Source organism: Bombina bombina, chromosome 6 (assembly GCF_027579735.1).
Source record: "Bombina bombina isolate aBomBom1 chromosome 6, aBomBom1.pri, whole genome shotgun sequence".
Lineage (NCBI taxonomy): Eukaryota > Metazoa > Chordata > Amphibia > Anura > Bombinatoridae > Bombina > Bombina bombina.
Genome location: NC_069504.1, coordinates 242,068,956 through 242,087,425, shown reverse-complemented (window position 1 = coordinate 242,087,425; position 18,470 = coordinate 242,068,956). Strand labels below are relative to the sequence as shown.

The window sequence follows — 18,470 nt, the reverse complement described above, 5'->3', positions numbered from 1 at the left end:
GATTTCAGACAAACATCATCCTTGTTTGTCGTTTATTCTGGTAAGAGGAGAGGTCAGAAAGCGACTGCTACCTCTCTTTCCTTCTGGCTGAAAAGCATCATCCGATTGGCTTATGAGACTGCTGGGTAGCAGCCTCCTGAACGAATTACAGCTCACTCCACCAGAGCTGTGGCTTCCACATGGGCTTTCAAGAATGAGGCTTCTGTTAAACAGATTTGTAAGGCAGCGACTTGGTCTTCACTGCATACTTTTGCCAAATTTTACAAATTCGATACTTTTTCTTCTTCAGAGGCTATTTTTGGGAGAAAGGTTTTGCAAGCAGTGGTGCCTTCCGTTTAGGTTACCTGTCTTGTTCCCTCCCTTCATCCGTGTCCTAAAGCTTTGGTATTGGTATCCCACAAGTAAGGATGAATCCGTGGACTGCATACATCTTGCAAGAGAAAACAGAATTTATGCTTAACTGATAAATTACTTTCTCTTGCGGTGTATCCAGTCCACGGCCCGCCCTGGCATTTAAGTCAGGTTAAATTTTTTTTGTTTAAACTACAGTCACCACTGCACCCTATGGTTTCTCCTTTTCTCCTAGCCTTCGGTCAAATGACTGTGGGGTGGAGCTAGGGGGGGAGCTATATGGACAGCTCTGCTGTGTGCTCTCTTTGCCACTTCCTGTAGGGAATGAGAATATCCCACAAGTAAGGATGAATCCGTGGACTGGATACACCGCAAGAGAAAGTAATTTATCAGGTAAGCATAAATTCTGTTTTTCTGAGGCATAAGCATCTATTGAGCATGTTAATGATTCACAGAATTATACATACGTATATAATTCATTTGAAATTCAAACTAAAGCTTTTGCATTGTCTTTTTTATTATGCATTTACTGACTATGCTATTCTATTATGTTTAGTGGTCCTTTAAGCCTCTGCAGACTTCCCCCTTATCTCAGTTCCTGTGACAGACTTATATTTCTTTCATGTAAACAAGAGTCCATGAGCTAGTGACGTATGGGATATACATTCCTACCAGGAGGGGCAAAGTTTCCCAAACCTTAAAATGCCTATAAATACACCCCTCACCACACCCACAAATCAGTTTTACAAACTTTGCCTCCAAGGGAGGTGGTGAAGTAAGTTTGTGCTAGATTCTACGTTGATATGCGCTCCGCAGCAAGTTGGAGCCCGGTTTTCCTCTCAGCGTGCAGTGAATGTCAGAGGGATGTGAAGAGAGTATTGCCTATTGAATGCAGTGATCTCCTTCTACGGGGTCTATTTCATAAGGTTCTCTGTTATCGGTCGTAGAGATTCATCTCTTACCTCCCTTTTCAGATCGACGATATACTCTTATATTTACCATTACCTCTACTGATTCTCGTTTCAGTACTGGTTTGGCTTTCTACAAACATGTAGATGAGTGTCCTGGGGTAAGTAAGTCTTATTTTCTGTGACACTCTAAGCTATGGTTGGGCACTTTATTTATAAAGTTCTAAATATATGTATTCAAACATTTATTTGCCTTGACTCAGAATGTTCAACTTTCCTTATTTTCAGACAGTCAGTTTCATATTTGGGATTATGCATTGAATTATCATATTTTTCTTACCTCAAAAATTTGACTTTTTTCCCTGTGGGCTGTTAGGCTCGCGGGGGCTGAAAATGCTTCATTTTATTGCGTCATTCTTGGCGCGGACTTTTTTGGCGCAAAAATTCTTTTCCGTTTCCGGCGTCATACGTGTCGCCGGAAGTTGCGTCATTTTTTGACGTTATTTTGCGCCAAAAATGTCGGCGTTCCGGATGTGGCGTCATTTTTGGCGCCAAAAGCATTTAGGCGCCAAATAATGTGGGCGTCTTATTTGGCGCTAAAAAATATGGGCGTCGCTTTTGTCTCCACATTATTTCAGTCTCATTTTTCATTTGCTTCTGGTTGCTAGAAGCTTGATATTTGGCATTCTTTCCCATTCCTGAAACTGTCTTATAAGGAATTTGATCTATTTTGCTTTATATGTTGTTTTTTCTCTTACATATTGCAAGATGTCTCACGTTGCATCTGAGCCAGAAGATACTACAGGAAAATCACTGCCTGCTGGATCTACCAAAGCTAAGTGTATCTGCTGTAAACTTTTGGTAGCTATTCCTCCAGCTGTTGTTTGTAATAATTGTCATGACAAACTTGTTAAAGCAGATAATATTTCCTTTAGTAATGTACCATTGCCTGTTGCAGTTCCCTCAACATCTAAGGTACAGAATGTTCCTGATAACATAAGAGATTTTGTTTCTGAATCCATAAAGAAGGCTTTGTCTGTTATTTCTCCTTCTAGTAAACGTAAAAAGTCTTTTAAATCTTCTCTCTCTACAGATGAATTTTTAAATGAACACCATCATTCTGATTCTTTGGACTCTTCTGGTTCAGAGGATTCTATCTCAGAGATTGATGCTGATAAATCTTCATATTTATTTAAGATGGAATTTATTCGCTCTTTACTTAAAGAAGTACTAATTGCTTTAGAAATAGAGGATTCTAGTCCTCTTGATACTAATTCTATACGTTTGGATAAGGTTTTTAAAGCTCCTGCGGTTATTCCAGAAGTTTTTCCTGTTCCTAATGCTATTTCTGCAGTAATTTCCAAAGAATGGGATAAATTGGGTAATTCATTTACTCCTTCTAAACGTTTTAAGCAATTATATCCTGTTCCGCCTGACAGGTTAGAATTTTGGGACAAAATCCCTAAAGTTGATGGGGCTATTTCTACCCTTGCTAAACGTACTACCATTCCTACGTCAGATGGTACCTCGTTTAAGGATCCTTTAGATAGAAAAATTGAATCTTTTCTAAGAAAAGCTTATCTGTGTTCAGGTAATCTTCTTAGACCTGCTATATCATTGGCTGATGTTGCTGCAGCTTCAACTTTTTGGTTGGAAACTCTAGCGCAACAAGTAACAAATCGTGATTCTCATGATATTATTATTCTTCTCCAGCATGCTAATAATTTTATCTGTGATGCCATTTTTGATATTATTAGAGTTGATGTTAGGTTTATGTCTCTGGCTATCTTAGCCAGAAGAGCTTTATGGCTTAAAACTTGGAATGCTGATATGGCTTCTAAATCAACTCTACTTTCCATTTCTTTCCAGGGAAACAAATTATTTGGTTCTCAGTTGGATTCTATTATTTCAACTGTTACTGGTGGGAAAGGAACTTTTTTACCACAGGATAAAAAATCTAAAGGTAAAAACAGGGCTAACAATCGTTTTCGTTCCTTTCGTTTCAACAAAGAACAAAAGCCTGATCCTTCGTCCTCAGGAGCAGTTTCAGTTTGGAAACCATCTCCAGTCTGGAATAAATCCAAGCCTGCTAGAAAGGCAAAGCCTGCTTCTAAGTTCACATGAAGGTACGGCCCTCATTCCAGTTCAGCTGGTAGGGGGCAGGTTACGTTTTTTCAAAGAAATTTGGATCAATTCTGTTCACAATCTTTGGATTCAGAACATTGTTTCAGAAGGGTACAGAATTGGTTTCAAGATGAGACCTCCTGCAAAGAGATTTTTTCTTTCCCGTGTCCCAGTAAATCCAGTGAAAGCTCAAGCATTTCTGAATTGTGTTTCAGATCTAGAGTTGGCTGGAGTAATTATGCCAGTTCCAGTTCCGGAACAGGGGATGGGGTTTTATTCAAATCTCTTCATTGTACCAAAGAAGGAGAATTCCTTCAGACCAGTTCTGGATCTAAAATTATTGAATCGTTATGTAAGGATACCAACGTTCAAGATGGTAACTGTAAGGACTATATTGCCTTTTGTTCAGCAAGGGAATTATATGTCCACAATAGATTTACAGGATGCATATCTGCATATTCCGATTCATCCAGATCATTATCAGTTCCTGAGATTCTCTTTTCTAGACGAGCATTACCAATTTGTGGCTCTACCGTTTGGCCTTGCTACAGCTCCAAGAATTTTCACAAAAATTCTCGGTGCCCTTCTGTCTGTAATCAGAGAACAGGGTATTGTGGTATTTCCTTATTTGGACGATATCTTGGTACTTGCTCAGTCTTTACATTTAGCAGAGTCTCATACGAATCGACTTGTGTTGTTTCTTCAAGATCATGGTTGGAGGATCAATTTACCAAAAAGTTCTTTGATTCCTCAAACAAGGGTAACCTTTCTGGGTTTCCAGATAGATTCAGTATCCATGACTCTGTCTTTAACAGACAAGAGACGTCTAAAATTGATTACAGCTTGTCGAAACCTTCAGTCTCAATCATTCCCTTCGGTAGCCTTATGCATGGAAATTCTAGGTCTTATGACTGCTGCATCGGACGCGATCCCCTTTGCTCGTTTTCACATGCGACCTCTTCAGCTCTGTATGCTGAACCAATGGTGCAGGGATTACACGAAGATATATCAATTAATATCTTTAAAACCGATTGTTCGACACTCTCTAACGTGGTGGACAGATCACCATCGTTTAATTCAGGGGGCTTCTTTTGTTCTTCCGACCTGGACTGTAATTTCAACAGATGCAAGTCTCACAGGTTGGGGAGCTGTGTGGGGATCTCTGACGGCACAAGGAGTTTGGGAATCTCAGGAGGTGAGATTACCGATCAATATTTTGGAACTCCGTGCAATTTTCAGAGCTCTTCAGTTTTGGCCTCTTCTGAAGAGAGAATCGTTCATTTGTTTTCAGACAGACAATGTCACAACTGTGGCATACATCAATCATCAAGGAGGGACTCACAGTCCTCTGGCTATGAAAGAAGTATCTCGAATTTTGGTTTGGGCGGAATCCAGCTCCTGTCTAATCTCTGCGGTTCATATCCCAGGTGTAGACAATTGGGAAGCGGATTATCTCAGTCGCCAAACGTTGCATCCGGGCGAATGGTCTCTTCACCCAGAGGTATTTCTTCAGATTGTTCAAATGTGGGGGCTCCCAGAGATAGATCTGATGGCCTCTCATCTAAACAAGAAACTTCCCAGGTATCTGTCCAGATCCCGGGATCCTCAGGCGGAGGCAGTGGATGCATTATCACTTCCTTGGAAGTATCATCCTGCCTATATCTTTCCGCCTCTAGTTCTTCTTCCAAGAGTAATCTCCAAGATTCTGAGGGAATGCTCGTTTGTTCTGCTAATAGCTCCGGCATGGCCTCACAGGTTTTGGTATGCGGATCTTGTCCGGATGGCATCTTGCCAACCATGGACTCTTCCGTTAAGACCAGACCTTCTGTCGCAAGGTCCTTTTTTCCATCCGGATCTGAAATCCTTAAATTTAAAGGTATGGAGATTGAACGCTTGATTCTTGGTCAAAGAGGTTTCTCTGACTCCGTGATTAATACTATGTTACAGGCTCGTAAATCTGTATCTCGAGAGATATATTATAGAGTCTGGAAGACTTATATTTCTTGGTGTCTTTCTCATCATTTTTCTTGGCATTCTTTTAGAATACCGAGAATTTTACAGTTTCTTCAGGATGGTTTAGATAAGGGTTTGTCCGCAAGTTCTTTGAAAGGACAAATCTCTGCTCTTTCTGTTCTTTTTCACAGAAAGATTGCTATTCTTCCTGATATTCATTGTTTTGTACAAGCTTTGGTTCGTATAAAACCTGTCATTAAGTCAATTTCTCCTCCTTGGAGTTTGAATTTGGTTCTGGGAGCTCTTCAAGCTCCTCCGTTTGAACCTATGCATTCATTGGACATTAAATTACTTTCTTGGAAAGTTTTGTTCCTTTTGGCCATCTCTTCTGCTAGAAGAGTTTCTGAATTATCTGCTCTTTCTTGTGAGTCTCCTTTTCTGATTTTTCATCAGGATAAGGCGGTGTTGCGAACTTCTTTTGAATTTTTACCTAAGGTTGTGAATTCCAACAACATTAGTAGAGAAATTGTGGTTCCTTCATTATGTCCTAATCCTAAGAATTCTAAGGAGAAATCGTTGCATTCTTTGGATGTTGTTAGAGCTTTGAAATATTATGTTGAAGCTACGAAATCTTTCCGTAAGACTTCTAGTCTATTTGTTATCTTTTCCGGTTCTAGAAAAGGCCAGAAAGCTTCTGCCATTTTTTTGGCATCTTGGTTGAAATCTTTAATTCATCTTGCCTATGTTGAGTCGGGTAAAATTCCGCCTCAGAGAATTACAGCTCATTCTACTAGGTCAGTATCTACTTCCTGGGCGTTTAGGAATGAAGCTTCGGTTGACCAGATCTGCAAAGCAGCAACTTGGTCCTCTTTGCATACTTTTACTAAATTCTACCATTTTGATGTATTTTCTTCTTGTGAAGCAGTTTTTGGTAGAAAAGTTCTTCAGGCAGCGATTTCAGTTTGAATCTTCTGCTTATGTTTTTCGTTAAACTTTATTTTGGGTGTGGATTATTTTCAGCAGGAATTGGCTGTCTTTATTTTATCCCTCCCTCTCTAGTGACTCTTGTGTGGAAAGATCCACATCTTGGGTAGTCATTATCCCATACGTCACTAGCTCATGGACTCTTGTTAATTACATGAAAGAAAACATAATTTATGTAAGAACTTACCTGATAAATTCATTTCTTTCATATTAACAAGAGTCCATGAGGCCCACCCTTTTTTGTGGTGGTTATGATTTTTTTGTATAAAGCACAATTATTCCAATTCCTTATTTTATATGCTTCGCACTTTTTTTCTTATCACCCCACTTCTTGGCTATTCGTTAAACTGATTTGTGGGTGTGGTGAGGGGTGTATTTATAGGCATTTTAAGGTTTGGGAAACTTTGCCCCTCCTGGTAGGAATGTATATCCCATACGTCACTAGCTCATGGACTCTTGTTAATATGAAAGAAATGAATTTATCAGGTAAGTTCTTACATAAATTATGTTTTTAGCCAATCAGTGCTGACTGGTAAATAACTCCACGGGAGTGAGCACATTATCTATATGGCATACACGAACTAGTGCTGTCTACCTAAGTTCAACAAAGAATACCAAGAGAACAAAGCAAATTTGATTAGAAAAGTACATTGGAAAGTTGTTTTAAAATTGCATGCCCTATCTGAGTCATAAATGTTTTGACTAAACTGTAACAGTGTAAAATCTTAGGACTGCATCTACATCATTTTACACTTTTTTTCATCCATCTTACCAATAAACATATATATATATCCCTTGTGTCATTTTGAAACATAGCAAACATCTAATATTTGCTTATACAGCAATACACTTGTCTTTCACTTAAAGGTACATGAAACCCAAATTTATTTTCTTTCAAATAGAGCATACGATTTTAAACCACTTTCCAATGTACTTCTATTATCAAATTTGTTTCATTCTCTTTGTATCCTTTACTGAAGGAGGTACAATGCACTACTGGGAGCTAGGTGAACACATTGAGTAAGCCAACTATAAGAGGCATATATGTGCCCAATCAGCAGCTAGTTTCCAGTAGTGCATTGCTTTTCCTGAGCACACGTAGGTATGATTTTCAACAAAGGATACCAAAAGAAGAAAGCAAGTTAGATAATAGAAGCAAATTGACGTTCTATCCATTCAATTTAAGCTTCATTTTGACTTTACTGTCCCTTTTAAGTATATGCAGTGTGTAAATCCCCATAAAATGTTTAATTTATGTATAGTTAAAGAAAAACTTAAAGGGACATAAAACCCAAATATTTTCTTTCATGATTTAGGTAGAACATACAATTTTAAACAACTTTCCAGTTTACTTTTATTATCAATTTTGCTTCATTCTTTTCGTATGCTTTGTTGAAGGAGCAGCAATGCACTACTGGTTTCAAACGGAACACATTGGTGAGCCAATGGCAATCGGTGTGTGTATGTATATATGTGTGTGTATATGTATATATATATATGTATATATAATATATAATATATATATATATATATATATATATAACACACACACACAGCCACCAATCAGCAGCTAGGGGCCTGGGTTATTTGCTGATCTTGAGCTTACCAAGATAACCTTTCAGCAAAGGATAGCAAGAGAAGGAAGCAAATTAATTAATAGAAGTAAATTGGAAAGTTGTTTAAAATCACATTCTCTTTCTGAGTTATGAATGAAAAAAATGTGGGTTTCATGTCTCTTTAAGCTCTACTATTACCCCCCTGAGCGTATGGAATGAATCCAGCAGGAACAAGAACACTGTCCCAGCAATATGCTACACTTTATTTGCTTGATCTGTGCATGAGCTTATGTAAAACTATTCCTAATTTGATACCGTATAGAAGATATGATAAACATACTTAAGGTTAGGAAGGAGAGAATAATAATACGATTTGGAATTTGGCTCTTTTCAGCACTCTCTCTCTCTTTTTTTTTTTTTTTTTTTTTTTTTTTTTTATATATTTTCCTGTGTTCACTCAAGGTTAGTTTGCTAAAATGCAAAACGAAGTTGCTGGTGTCCCTTTAAAATCATATAAATTGTTTTAAAAATGTATACTAAAAACATATGCTATTAAGAAGTTCTTTTAGGTTCTGTGACTATTTAACCTACAATAAAAACTTACATTGTTACTGGAATATTGAGGAAAATTAAGTGTTTGGATCCTTTTGGTGTTTTGGATTTGTTAGTTGTTGACCCTTTTCCTTACAAAATATTGCCAAATTCTAATTAGAGATTTAGTACCTATCTCCCAAATCTAATGGAACAAGGCCAAGTAAACTATTAGACAACAATGATGCAGGTAACATAACACTGAAATTCAGACTGTTACACTTATGACTACCTGTTAGAATGGTATGCCATTTATACTAGGGATAGACCGATATATTGGAGCGGCCGATATTTGGAATTTCTGAAATATCGGTATCGGCCAGGAACTTACTGATATGGAGCAAATCAAAAGAAATTTAGCTCTGTGTACTTCAGGGAAACAATGTAGTTTTAAGTGACACAAATCATCTATAGCACATACTGTATAAGCTGGACATAGCATAGCATCTAATAATAAATAGCACTGATAACCCCAGGTGTTCCTTGGAGCTCAGTTACCCACTACCATAACCCCAATAGCAGGCCTGTAGATATGATTTGTGATATGGAAAATGTGATCTTTAAATGGCACTTTAAGCTACATAGTTACCCTGAAGTACACAGAGCTAAATTACTTTTGATTTTGCTCATAGGGGTCAGCAATACATAAAATCAATCTGCTTGCTAATTTCTGTCACAAATAGAACATTATTTGTTGTATTATGATCAGTTTTACAAAACATTTCACTAAAGCTGCTATATTTGACTATTTTCACCTTTCATGGGCATAGAAAAAAAAACATTTAAAAAAATTATAGTTCAGGCACATCAATTGAATGTCCACAACAACAAACCTTGAGTGGAAAGCTATGCAGTATGGGAGACTAGTATCAATATTCTCTACCATTGGATAACAATGCTCTGACCATTAGGTGGCGCTGTTACACATTTATAAAACTGCCCATAAGTGACATAATAAACTTATAGTCCACTCCTCCGTACCAGGGAAGGTATTTGCAATCCAGTAAATATATGAGCATATTAAAAATTAAAGCAAATAAATAAATATAGCACTTCTATTCCAGCATGTCCTTTCTTTCCCTGTCAAGTGGCAGTATATGTGTATGTATGTATATATATGTATGTATGTATATATATGTATGTATGTATATATATGTGTGTGTATGTATGTATGTATATATATATATATATATATATATATATATATAATTTTCTCTTGTTAAGTGTATCCAGTCCACGGATCATCCATTACTTGTGGGATATTCTCCTTCCCAACAGGAAGTTGCAAGAGGATCACCCACAGCAGAGCTGCTATATAGCTCCTCCCCTCACTGCTATATCCAGTCATTCTCTTGCAACTCTCAACAAAGATGGAGGTCGTAAGAGGACTGTGGTGTTTTATACTTAGTTTATTTCTTCAATCAAAAGTTTGTTATTTTTAAATGGTACCGGAGTGTACTGTTTATCTCAGGCAGTATTTAGAAGAAGAATCTGCCTGCGTTTTCTATGATCTTAGCAGAGGTAACTAAGATCCTTTGCTGTTCTCACATATTCTGAGGAGTGAGGTAACTTCAGAGGGGGAATGGTGTGCAGGTTTTCCTGCAATAAGGTATGTGCAGTTAATATTTTTCTAGGGATGGAATTTGCTAGAAAATGCTGCTGATACCGAAGTAATGTAAGTAAAGTCTTAAATGCAGTGATAGCGACTGGTATCAGGCTTATTAATAGAGATACATACTCTTATAAAAGTGTATTTTAAAACGTTTGCTGGCATGTTTAATCGTTTTTATATATGATTGGTGATAAAACTTCTTGGGGCCTAGTTTTTTCCACATGGCTGGCTTGAATTATGCCTAGAAACAGTTCCCTGAGGCTTTCCACTGTTGTAATATGAGTGGGAGGAGCCTATTTTAGCGCTTTTTTTGCGCAGCAAAAATTACAGACACAGACATCCAGCTTCTTCCTGCATGATCCAGGGCTTCTCTGAAGGGCTCAAAAGGCTTCAAAAGTCGTATTGAGGGAGGTAAAAAGCCACAGTAGAGCTGTGGCAGTTGTTGTGACTGTTTAAAAAACGTTTTTGTCATTTGTTATTCCGTTTTTGGTATTAAGGGGTTAATCATCCATTTGCAAGTGGGTGCAATGCTCTGCAAACTTATTACATACACTGTAAAAATTTGGTTAGTGTAACTGCCTTTTTTCACTGTTATTTCAAATTTGGGAAAAATGTGTGTTTCTTAAAGGCGCAGTAATGTTGTTTTATATTGCTTGTAAACTTGTTTTAAAGTGTTTTCCAAGCTTGCTAGTCTCATTGCTAGTCTGTTTAAACATGTCTGACACAGAGGAACCTACTTGTTCATTATGTTTGAAAGCCATGGTGGAGCCCCATAGGAGAATGTGTACTAAATGTATTGATTTCACCTTAAACAGTAAAGATCAGTCTTTATCTATAAAAGAATTATCACCAGAGGGTTCTGTCGAGGGGGAAGTTATGCCAACTAACTCTCCCCACGTGTCAGACCCTTCGCCTCCCGCTCAGGGGACGCACGCTAATATGGCGCCAATTACATCAGGGACGCCCATAGCGATTACTTTGCAGGACATGGCTGCAATCATGAATAATACCCTGTCAGAGGTATTATCTAAATTGCCTGAATTAAGAGGCAAGCGCGATAGCTCTGGGGTTAGGAGAGATACAGAGCGCGCAAATGCTGTAAGAGCCATGTCTGATACTGCGTCACAGTATGCAGAACATGAGGACGGAGAGCTTCAGTCTGTGGGTGACATCTCTGACTCGGGGAAACTTGATTCAGAGATTTCTAATTTTAAATTTAAGCTTGAGAACCTCCGTGTATTGCTTGGGGAGGTATTAGCTGCTCTGAATGACTGTAACACAGTTGCAATTCCAGAGAAATTGTGTAGGCTGGATAGATACTATGTGGTGCCGGTGTGTACTGATGTTTTTCCTATACCTAAAAGGCTTACAGAAATTATTAGCAAGGAGTGGGATAGACCCGGTGTGCCCTTTTCCCCACCTACTATATTTAGAAAAATGTTTCCAATAGACGCCACTACACTGGACTTATGGCAGAAGGTCCCTAAGGTGGATGGAGCAGTTTCTACTTTAGCAAAGCGTACCACTATCCCGGTTGAGAACAGTTGTGCTTTTTCAGATCCAATGGATAAAAAATTGGAGGGTTACCTTAAGAAAATGTTTATTCAACAAGGTTTTATTTTACAGCCCCTTGCATGCATTGCGCCTGTCACTGCTGCGGCAGCATTCTGGTTTGAGGCCCTGGAAGAGGCCATCCATACCGCTCCATTGAATGAAATTATTGACAAGCTTAGAACGCTTAAGCTAACTCATTTGTTTCTGATGCCATTGTTCATTTGACTAAACTAACGGCTAAGAATTCCGGATTCGCCATCCAGGAGCGTAGGGCGCTATGGCTTAAATCCTGGTCAGCTGACGTGACTTCAAAGTCTAAATTACTCAACATTCCTTTCAAGGGGGCAGACCTTATTCGGGCCTGGCTTGAAGGAAATTATTGCTGACATTACTGGAGGCAAGGGTCATACCCTTCCTCAGGACAGGGCCAAATCAAAGGCCAAACAGTCTAATTTTCGTGCCTTTCGAAATTTCAAGGCAGGAGCAGCATCAACTTCCTCCGCTTCCAAACAAGAGGGAACTGTTGCTCATTCCGGACAGGCCTGGAAACCTAACCAGTCCTGGAACAAGGGCAAGCAGGCCAGAAAGCCTGCTGCTGCCCCCAAGACATCATGAAGGAACGGCCCCCTATCCGGAAATGGATCTAGTGGGGGGCAGACTTTCTCTCTTCGCCCAGGCGTGGGCAAGAGATGTTCAGGATCCCTGGGCGTTGGAGATCATATCTCAGGGATATCTTCTGGACTTCAAAGCTTCTCCTCCACAAGGGAGATTTCATCTTTCAAAGTTATCAGCAAACCAGATAAAGAAAGAGGCATTCCTAAGCTGTGTGCAAGACCTCCTAGTAATGGGAGTGATCCTTCCAGTTCCGCGGACGGAACAAGGACAGGGGTTTTATTCAAATCTGTTTGTGGTTCCCAAGAAAGAGGGAACCTTCAGACCAATCTTGGATCTAAAGATCTTAAACAAATTCCTCAGAGTTCCATCATTCAAAATGGAAACTATTCGGACCATCCTACCCATGATCCAAGAGGGGTCAGTACATGACCACAGTGGACTTAAAGGATGCCTACCTTCACATACCGATTCACAAAGATCATCATCGGTTCCTAAGGTTTGCCTTTCTAGACAGGCATTACCAATTTGTGGCTCAGTGCATGGAAGTAATCGGCTTAATGGTAGCGGCCATGGACATAGTGCCATTTGCGCGCCTGCATCTCAGACCGCTGCAATTATGCATGCTAAGTCAGTGGAATGGGGATTACTCAGATTTGTCCCCTCTACTAAATCTGGATCAAGAGACCAGAGATTCTCTTCTCTGGTGGCTATCTCGGGTCCATCTGTCCAAGGGTATGACCTTCCGCAGGCCAGATTGGACGATTGTAACAACAGATGCCAGCCTTCTAGGTTGGGATGCAGTCTGGAACTCCCTGAAGGCTCGGGGATCGTGGACTCAGGAGGAGAAACTCCTCCCAATAAATATTCTAGAGTTAAGAGCAATATTCAATGCTCTTCTAGCTCGGCCTCAGTTAGCAACCCTGAGGTTCATCAGATTTCAGTCGGACAACATCACGACTGTGGCTTACATCAACTATCAAGGGGGAACCAGGAGTTCCCTAGCGATGTTAGAAGTCTCAAAGATAATTCGCTGGGCAGAGTCTCACTCTTGCCACCTGTCAGCGATCCACATCCCAGGCATAGAGAACTGGGAGGCGGATTTTCTAAGTCATCAGACTTTTCATCCGGGGGAGTGGGAACTCCATCCGGAGGTGTTTGCTTAACTGGTCCATCGTTGGGGCAAACCAGAACTGGATCTCATGGCGTCTCGCCAGAACGCCAAGCTTCCTTGTTACGGATCCAGGTCCAGGGTCCCGGGAGCGACGCTGATAGATGCTCTAGCAGCTCCTTGGTTCTTCAACCCGGCTTATGTGTTTCCACCGTTTCCTCTGCTCCCTCGACTGATTGCCAAAATCAAACAGGAGAGAGTATCGGTGATTCTGATAGCGCCTGCGTGGCCCCGCAGTACCTGGTATGCAGACCTAGTGGACATGTCATCTCTTCCACCATGGACTCTGCCTCTGAGACAGGACTTCCTAATACAAGGTCCTTTCAATCATTCAAATCTAATTTCTCTGAGACTGACTGCATGGAGATTGAACGCTTGATTCTATCAAGGCGTGGCTTCTCCGAGTCAGTCATTGATACCTTAATACAGGCACGAAAGCCTGTCACCAGGAAAATTTACCATAAGATATGGCGTAAATATCTTTATTGGTGTGAATCCAAGAGTTACTCATGGAGTAAGGTTATGATTCCTAGGATATTGTCCTTTCTCCAAGAGGGTTTGGACAAAGGCTTATCAGCTAGTTCTTTAAAGGGACACATCTCTGCTCTGTCTATTCTTTTGCACAAGCGTCTGGCAGAGGTTCCAGACGTCCAGGCATTTTGTTAGGCTTTGGTTAGGATTAAGCCTGTGTTTAAAACTGTTGCTCCCCCGTGGAGCTTAAACTTGGTTCTTAAAGTTCTTCAGGGAGTTCCGTTTGAACCCCTTCATTCCATTGATATTAAACTTTTATCTTGGAAAGTTCTGTTTTTGATGGCTATTTCCTCGGCTCGAAGAGTCTCTGAGTTATCTGCCTTACAATGTGATTCTCCTTATCTGATTTTTCATTCAGACAAGGTAGTTCTGCGTACCAAACCTGGGTTTTTACTTAAGGTGGTTTCTAACAGGAATATCAATCAAGAGATTGTTGTTCCATCATTGTGTACTAATCCTTCTTCAAAGAAGGAACGTCTTTTGCATAATCTGGACGTAGTCCGTGCCTTGAAGTTTTACTTACAGGCTACTAAAGATTTTCGTCAAACATCTGCCCTGTTTGTCGTTTACTCTGGACAGAGGAGAGGTCAAAAAGCTTCGGCAACCTCTCTCTCCCTTTGGCTTCGGAGCATAATACGCTTAGCCTATGAGACTGCTGGACAGCAGCCCCCTGAAAGGATTACAGCTCATTCTACTAGAGCTGTGGCTTCCACCTGGGCCTTTAAAAATGAGGCCTCTGTTGAACAGATTTGCAAGGCTGCGACTTGGTCTTCGCTTCACACCTTTTCAAAATTTTACAAATTTGATACTTTTGCTTCTTCAGAGGCTGTTTTTGGGAGAAAGGTTCTACAGGCAGTGGTTCCTTCCGTTTAAGTTCCTGCCTTGTCCCTCCCATCATCCGTGTACTTTAGCTTTGGTATTGGTATCCCACAAGTAATGGATGATCCGTGGACTGGATACACTTAACAAGAGAAAACATAATTTATGCTTACCTGATAAATTTATTTCTCTTGTAGTGTATACAGTCCACGGCCTGCCCTGTCCTTTTTAAGGCAGGTCTAAATTTTAATTAACCTACAGTCACCACTGCACCCTATGGTTTCTCCTTTCTCGGCTTGTTTCGGTCGAATGACTGGATATGGCAGTGAGGGGAGGAGCTATATAGCAGCTCTGCTGTGGGTGATCCTCTTGCAACTTCCTGTTGGGAAGGAGAATATCCCACAAGTAATGGATGATCCGTGGACTGGATACACTACAAGAGAAATAAATTTATCAGGTAAGCATAAATTATGTTTTTTTTAACTTTACGTTTAACCCTTATCTGTAAAGTGAGCGTTTGTAGTGAAGTGGCAGCAATATATGGAAAAAAAACAGAAGCCGTTTAACAGGAGAACAATTTGAAATGTTATGGTTTCTGCACTATGTTTTTCTACTTAACTTGAAGTATTAAAGAAATCATGTAGTGACTTAAATTTATTTTATATCAGTGTGCAGTTTAAAAGGGATTTATGCCATTTTTCTATGTTTTGGGAAGCCATTTAATAAGTTAATTTTCAAGCACTTTATTTTTCCCAGTTGTTTAATTTTAATGTTTAAAATTTTAATAAGCCAGATTTGTGTAGAAATTGTGTTGATTTTTCAAAACTTTAAATGTACAGAATATTGGCCCCTGTTATCGGCCTGAAAGACGGTCAATAATCAGTATCGGCCCTGAAAAAACTATATCGGTCTATCCCTAATATATAGGTTGAAAAAGTATAGTAAATCCATGGGATCAGGCTTCCAAGGGCTATGGTTTAAAGTTTTAACAAACCACTGTTTCAAGGGGCGCTTACTTTTGTAGTAGTTCCCCCACCCTTTGCCAATAGACTATGCAGCTTACTTTAATCGTTTTCCTAGGGTACCCTGATGTGACCAATGTATGCATTGTCAAACAATTTCCTTATGATTGCTTTTCTATTTTCATTTAAATTAAAACATACAGAAAACCTTCCACTTCATACTAAAATGAAGGCACATGTAGTCTAAGGTACTTACTACACATCTCTACTGTTTTTAATTATAATTTTCACTACAACTTTATTTTGACATATACCTCTAATTAAAATATTTCTGTTTCGCACAGCTAACCAAAACTGCAGTAATGCATTAGAAGATCTTATTCATTCATTTGAAGAGCAGGAAGCGAAACCATCTAATGGAGAAGACGTTGATGCGGAGTGTGAAAAACAAATAAATCGGGAGGAGACAGACTCTCAATGTGAAGGTTTAACAGAAGACTTAGATATTCAAACACTTGTAAACGACCAGGAAGATGATCAGTGTGGTACAGATTTAACGATAAACAACACATATGAAGGCTTGAGGCAACGCAATATTAAAGACTATCTACAAAGCACAAATTAGACTGTACCTTATTAGAAGATTGTTTTAATATTTTAATTTGTTATTAAATATTTTATTCTATAACTGATAAAATTATAGTGCATAGAGCATATGAGTCTTTATTCAAGTGCAATGAACCACCTCATACACTGCACTTTCTGTATGGATTATCTTTTTTGTGGCAGGGATGCAAAACAGAGGTATCATGTGACATATATACTTGTAGGTAAAAGTGTAAGGCTTCAGAAACAAAGTGTGTATATATGTGTGTATGTATGTGTGTGTATATATATATATATATATATTTATATATATATATATATCTTCAAAACTTGTTAGAAAAGATAATGTGCCACAGTAGAGCTATATGAGTTACTGTGTAAAGATGGGGGATTTCAGCACTCTATAGAACTTCATTTTACCCAGTTAGGAGCTTGGCTGGAAGCTATTAGGAGACACATACACAGATGCACATAGGTTCAGATATCACGACAGGCTTATTCACAAAAGTAGCAAACATACTGAAAAGACATTTGCATCTTGTCTAGGTACTTAATAAATATATTACTACCACTGCAGTGGGATAATGAAACAAAATATCTATCGTAATATATTGCTAGAGCAGCAACAAGTGTAGCAACATTTAATCGATACATGCAAAGACATCTACTTACAGTCTACTCAAGTTCGGAAGATATTTATGAAGGCAAACATCTGCTATCCGATGTAGTCAAGATCCCTATGAGCAAAGGTGACACGACTTTGAAAAGTGGAAGCAGTTTCACGTCGGAAGTACCTGTCCCGAACTCTGCATGTAACCTCATTATCCATACCCGAACGAGAGACTGAAGTTTTCAAGTGCGGTGAAAAAAAGGATCTGCAGGTGAGCATTAATACAGATACCTGGACCGCTACTCACCGCAGAGATCCGGAGGAGAATATTGGTGCAAATACCCGGACCGCTACTTACCGCAGTTTCCTGGAAAGCTGCATTTGTCGTGGGCTATATGCAACAAATCCATGCTAGCTAGAGAGGGCGTTCTTACCTCGGAGCCCTAGCACACAAGTCCTATTACAAAGGTTTGGATTAAAAGCAAAGCGAGGCTCAGGGAGGTAGTCACTCCCTGACTACCTCCCTGAGCCTCGCTTTGGCTCCCGGTCACGCGTGACGTCATCACGCTGTCTTTGCCGCATTTTCAGACTCACAGGGTACCGGGCGGCTCACCAGAGGACGGTTTGGCGCTTATTATGCTAATATTGTATTTTGTAAATTGGCATTTGTGTATATATATTCTGTCACTGTCTGGGTCCTACATCTCTCACATGGGCTCCATTTGATAAAGGTCTAGGTGTAGACCGAAACGTTATGGGTTAAGGCCCTGCTGTTTGTTCCAAGGATTGGAATAAAGCTTTTTTCGTTTACCAAGATAACCTTTCAGGATAACTAGAGAAGGAATTAAATTAATTAATAGAAGTAAATTGGAAAGTTGTTTAAAATCACATGCTCTTTCTGAATTATTAATGAAAACATTTGTTTAATTTCCCTTTAAGCTCTACTATTACCCCCCTGAGCTGATGGAATGAATCATGCAGGAACAAGGGCCCTGTCCCAGCAATATGATACACTGTAATTGCTTGATCTGTGCAGGAGCCTATGTATATCTATTCCTAATTTGACAGATTATACTCAGCGGTTTCAGATCTGGGATTCTCAAAGAAATGAACACGGAAGAAAGCCGCCAAATTCCGCTCCCCTGTACTTCCTTAAATCTACCTTCAGCTGTGGTTACGTCACACGGTGTATGGTGTCCTCTCCTGGACACAAATCGATTGGATTAATGAAAATGCGTTTCGGCTCACAGAGAGCTTTTGTTCATAGATAATATAGCATTTGTGAGTAATTGACAGATATTGTTATATAACTGTGTTATATGCATTACAATGACCATCCAGGTTGTTTTCACTGTTTACACATATATTGATTCAATTCTCTCTGTATACCATTGATATACGGCGGTTTAAACATCTAACATTTAGGCCCCTATTTATTAAAGGTCTTGCGGACCTGATCCGACAGTGCGGATCAGGTCTGCAAGACCTCGCTAAATTCGGAGAGCAATACGCTCTCCGCAGTTAAC

At 39.5% G+C, this 18,470-nt stretch overlaps 1 protein-coding gene across 2 annotated transcripts in view; it reads left to right on the top strand.

Annotated features, from left to right (window-relative positions):
• Positions 1-16,440, top strand: part of CCDC107 (coiled-coil domain containing 107) — an 84,368-nt gene extending 67,928 nt beyond the window's left edge. For both annotated transcript variants that reach the window (XM_053716774.1, XM_053716775.1), the window contains exon 6: positions 16,073-16,440. In XM_053716774.1, coding sequence (XP_053572749.1) covers positions 16,073-16,353 — 281 coding nt within the window. In that variant the 3' untranslated portion in view covers positions 16,354-16,440. The remainder of the gene's footprint in view (positions 1-16,072) is intronic.
• The last annotated feature ends 2,030 nt before the right edge of the window (positions 16,441-18,470 follow it).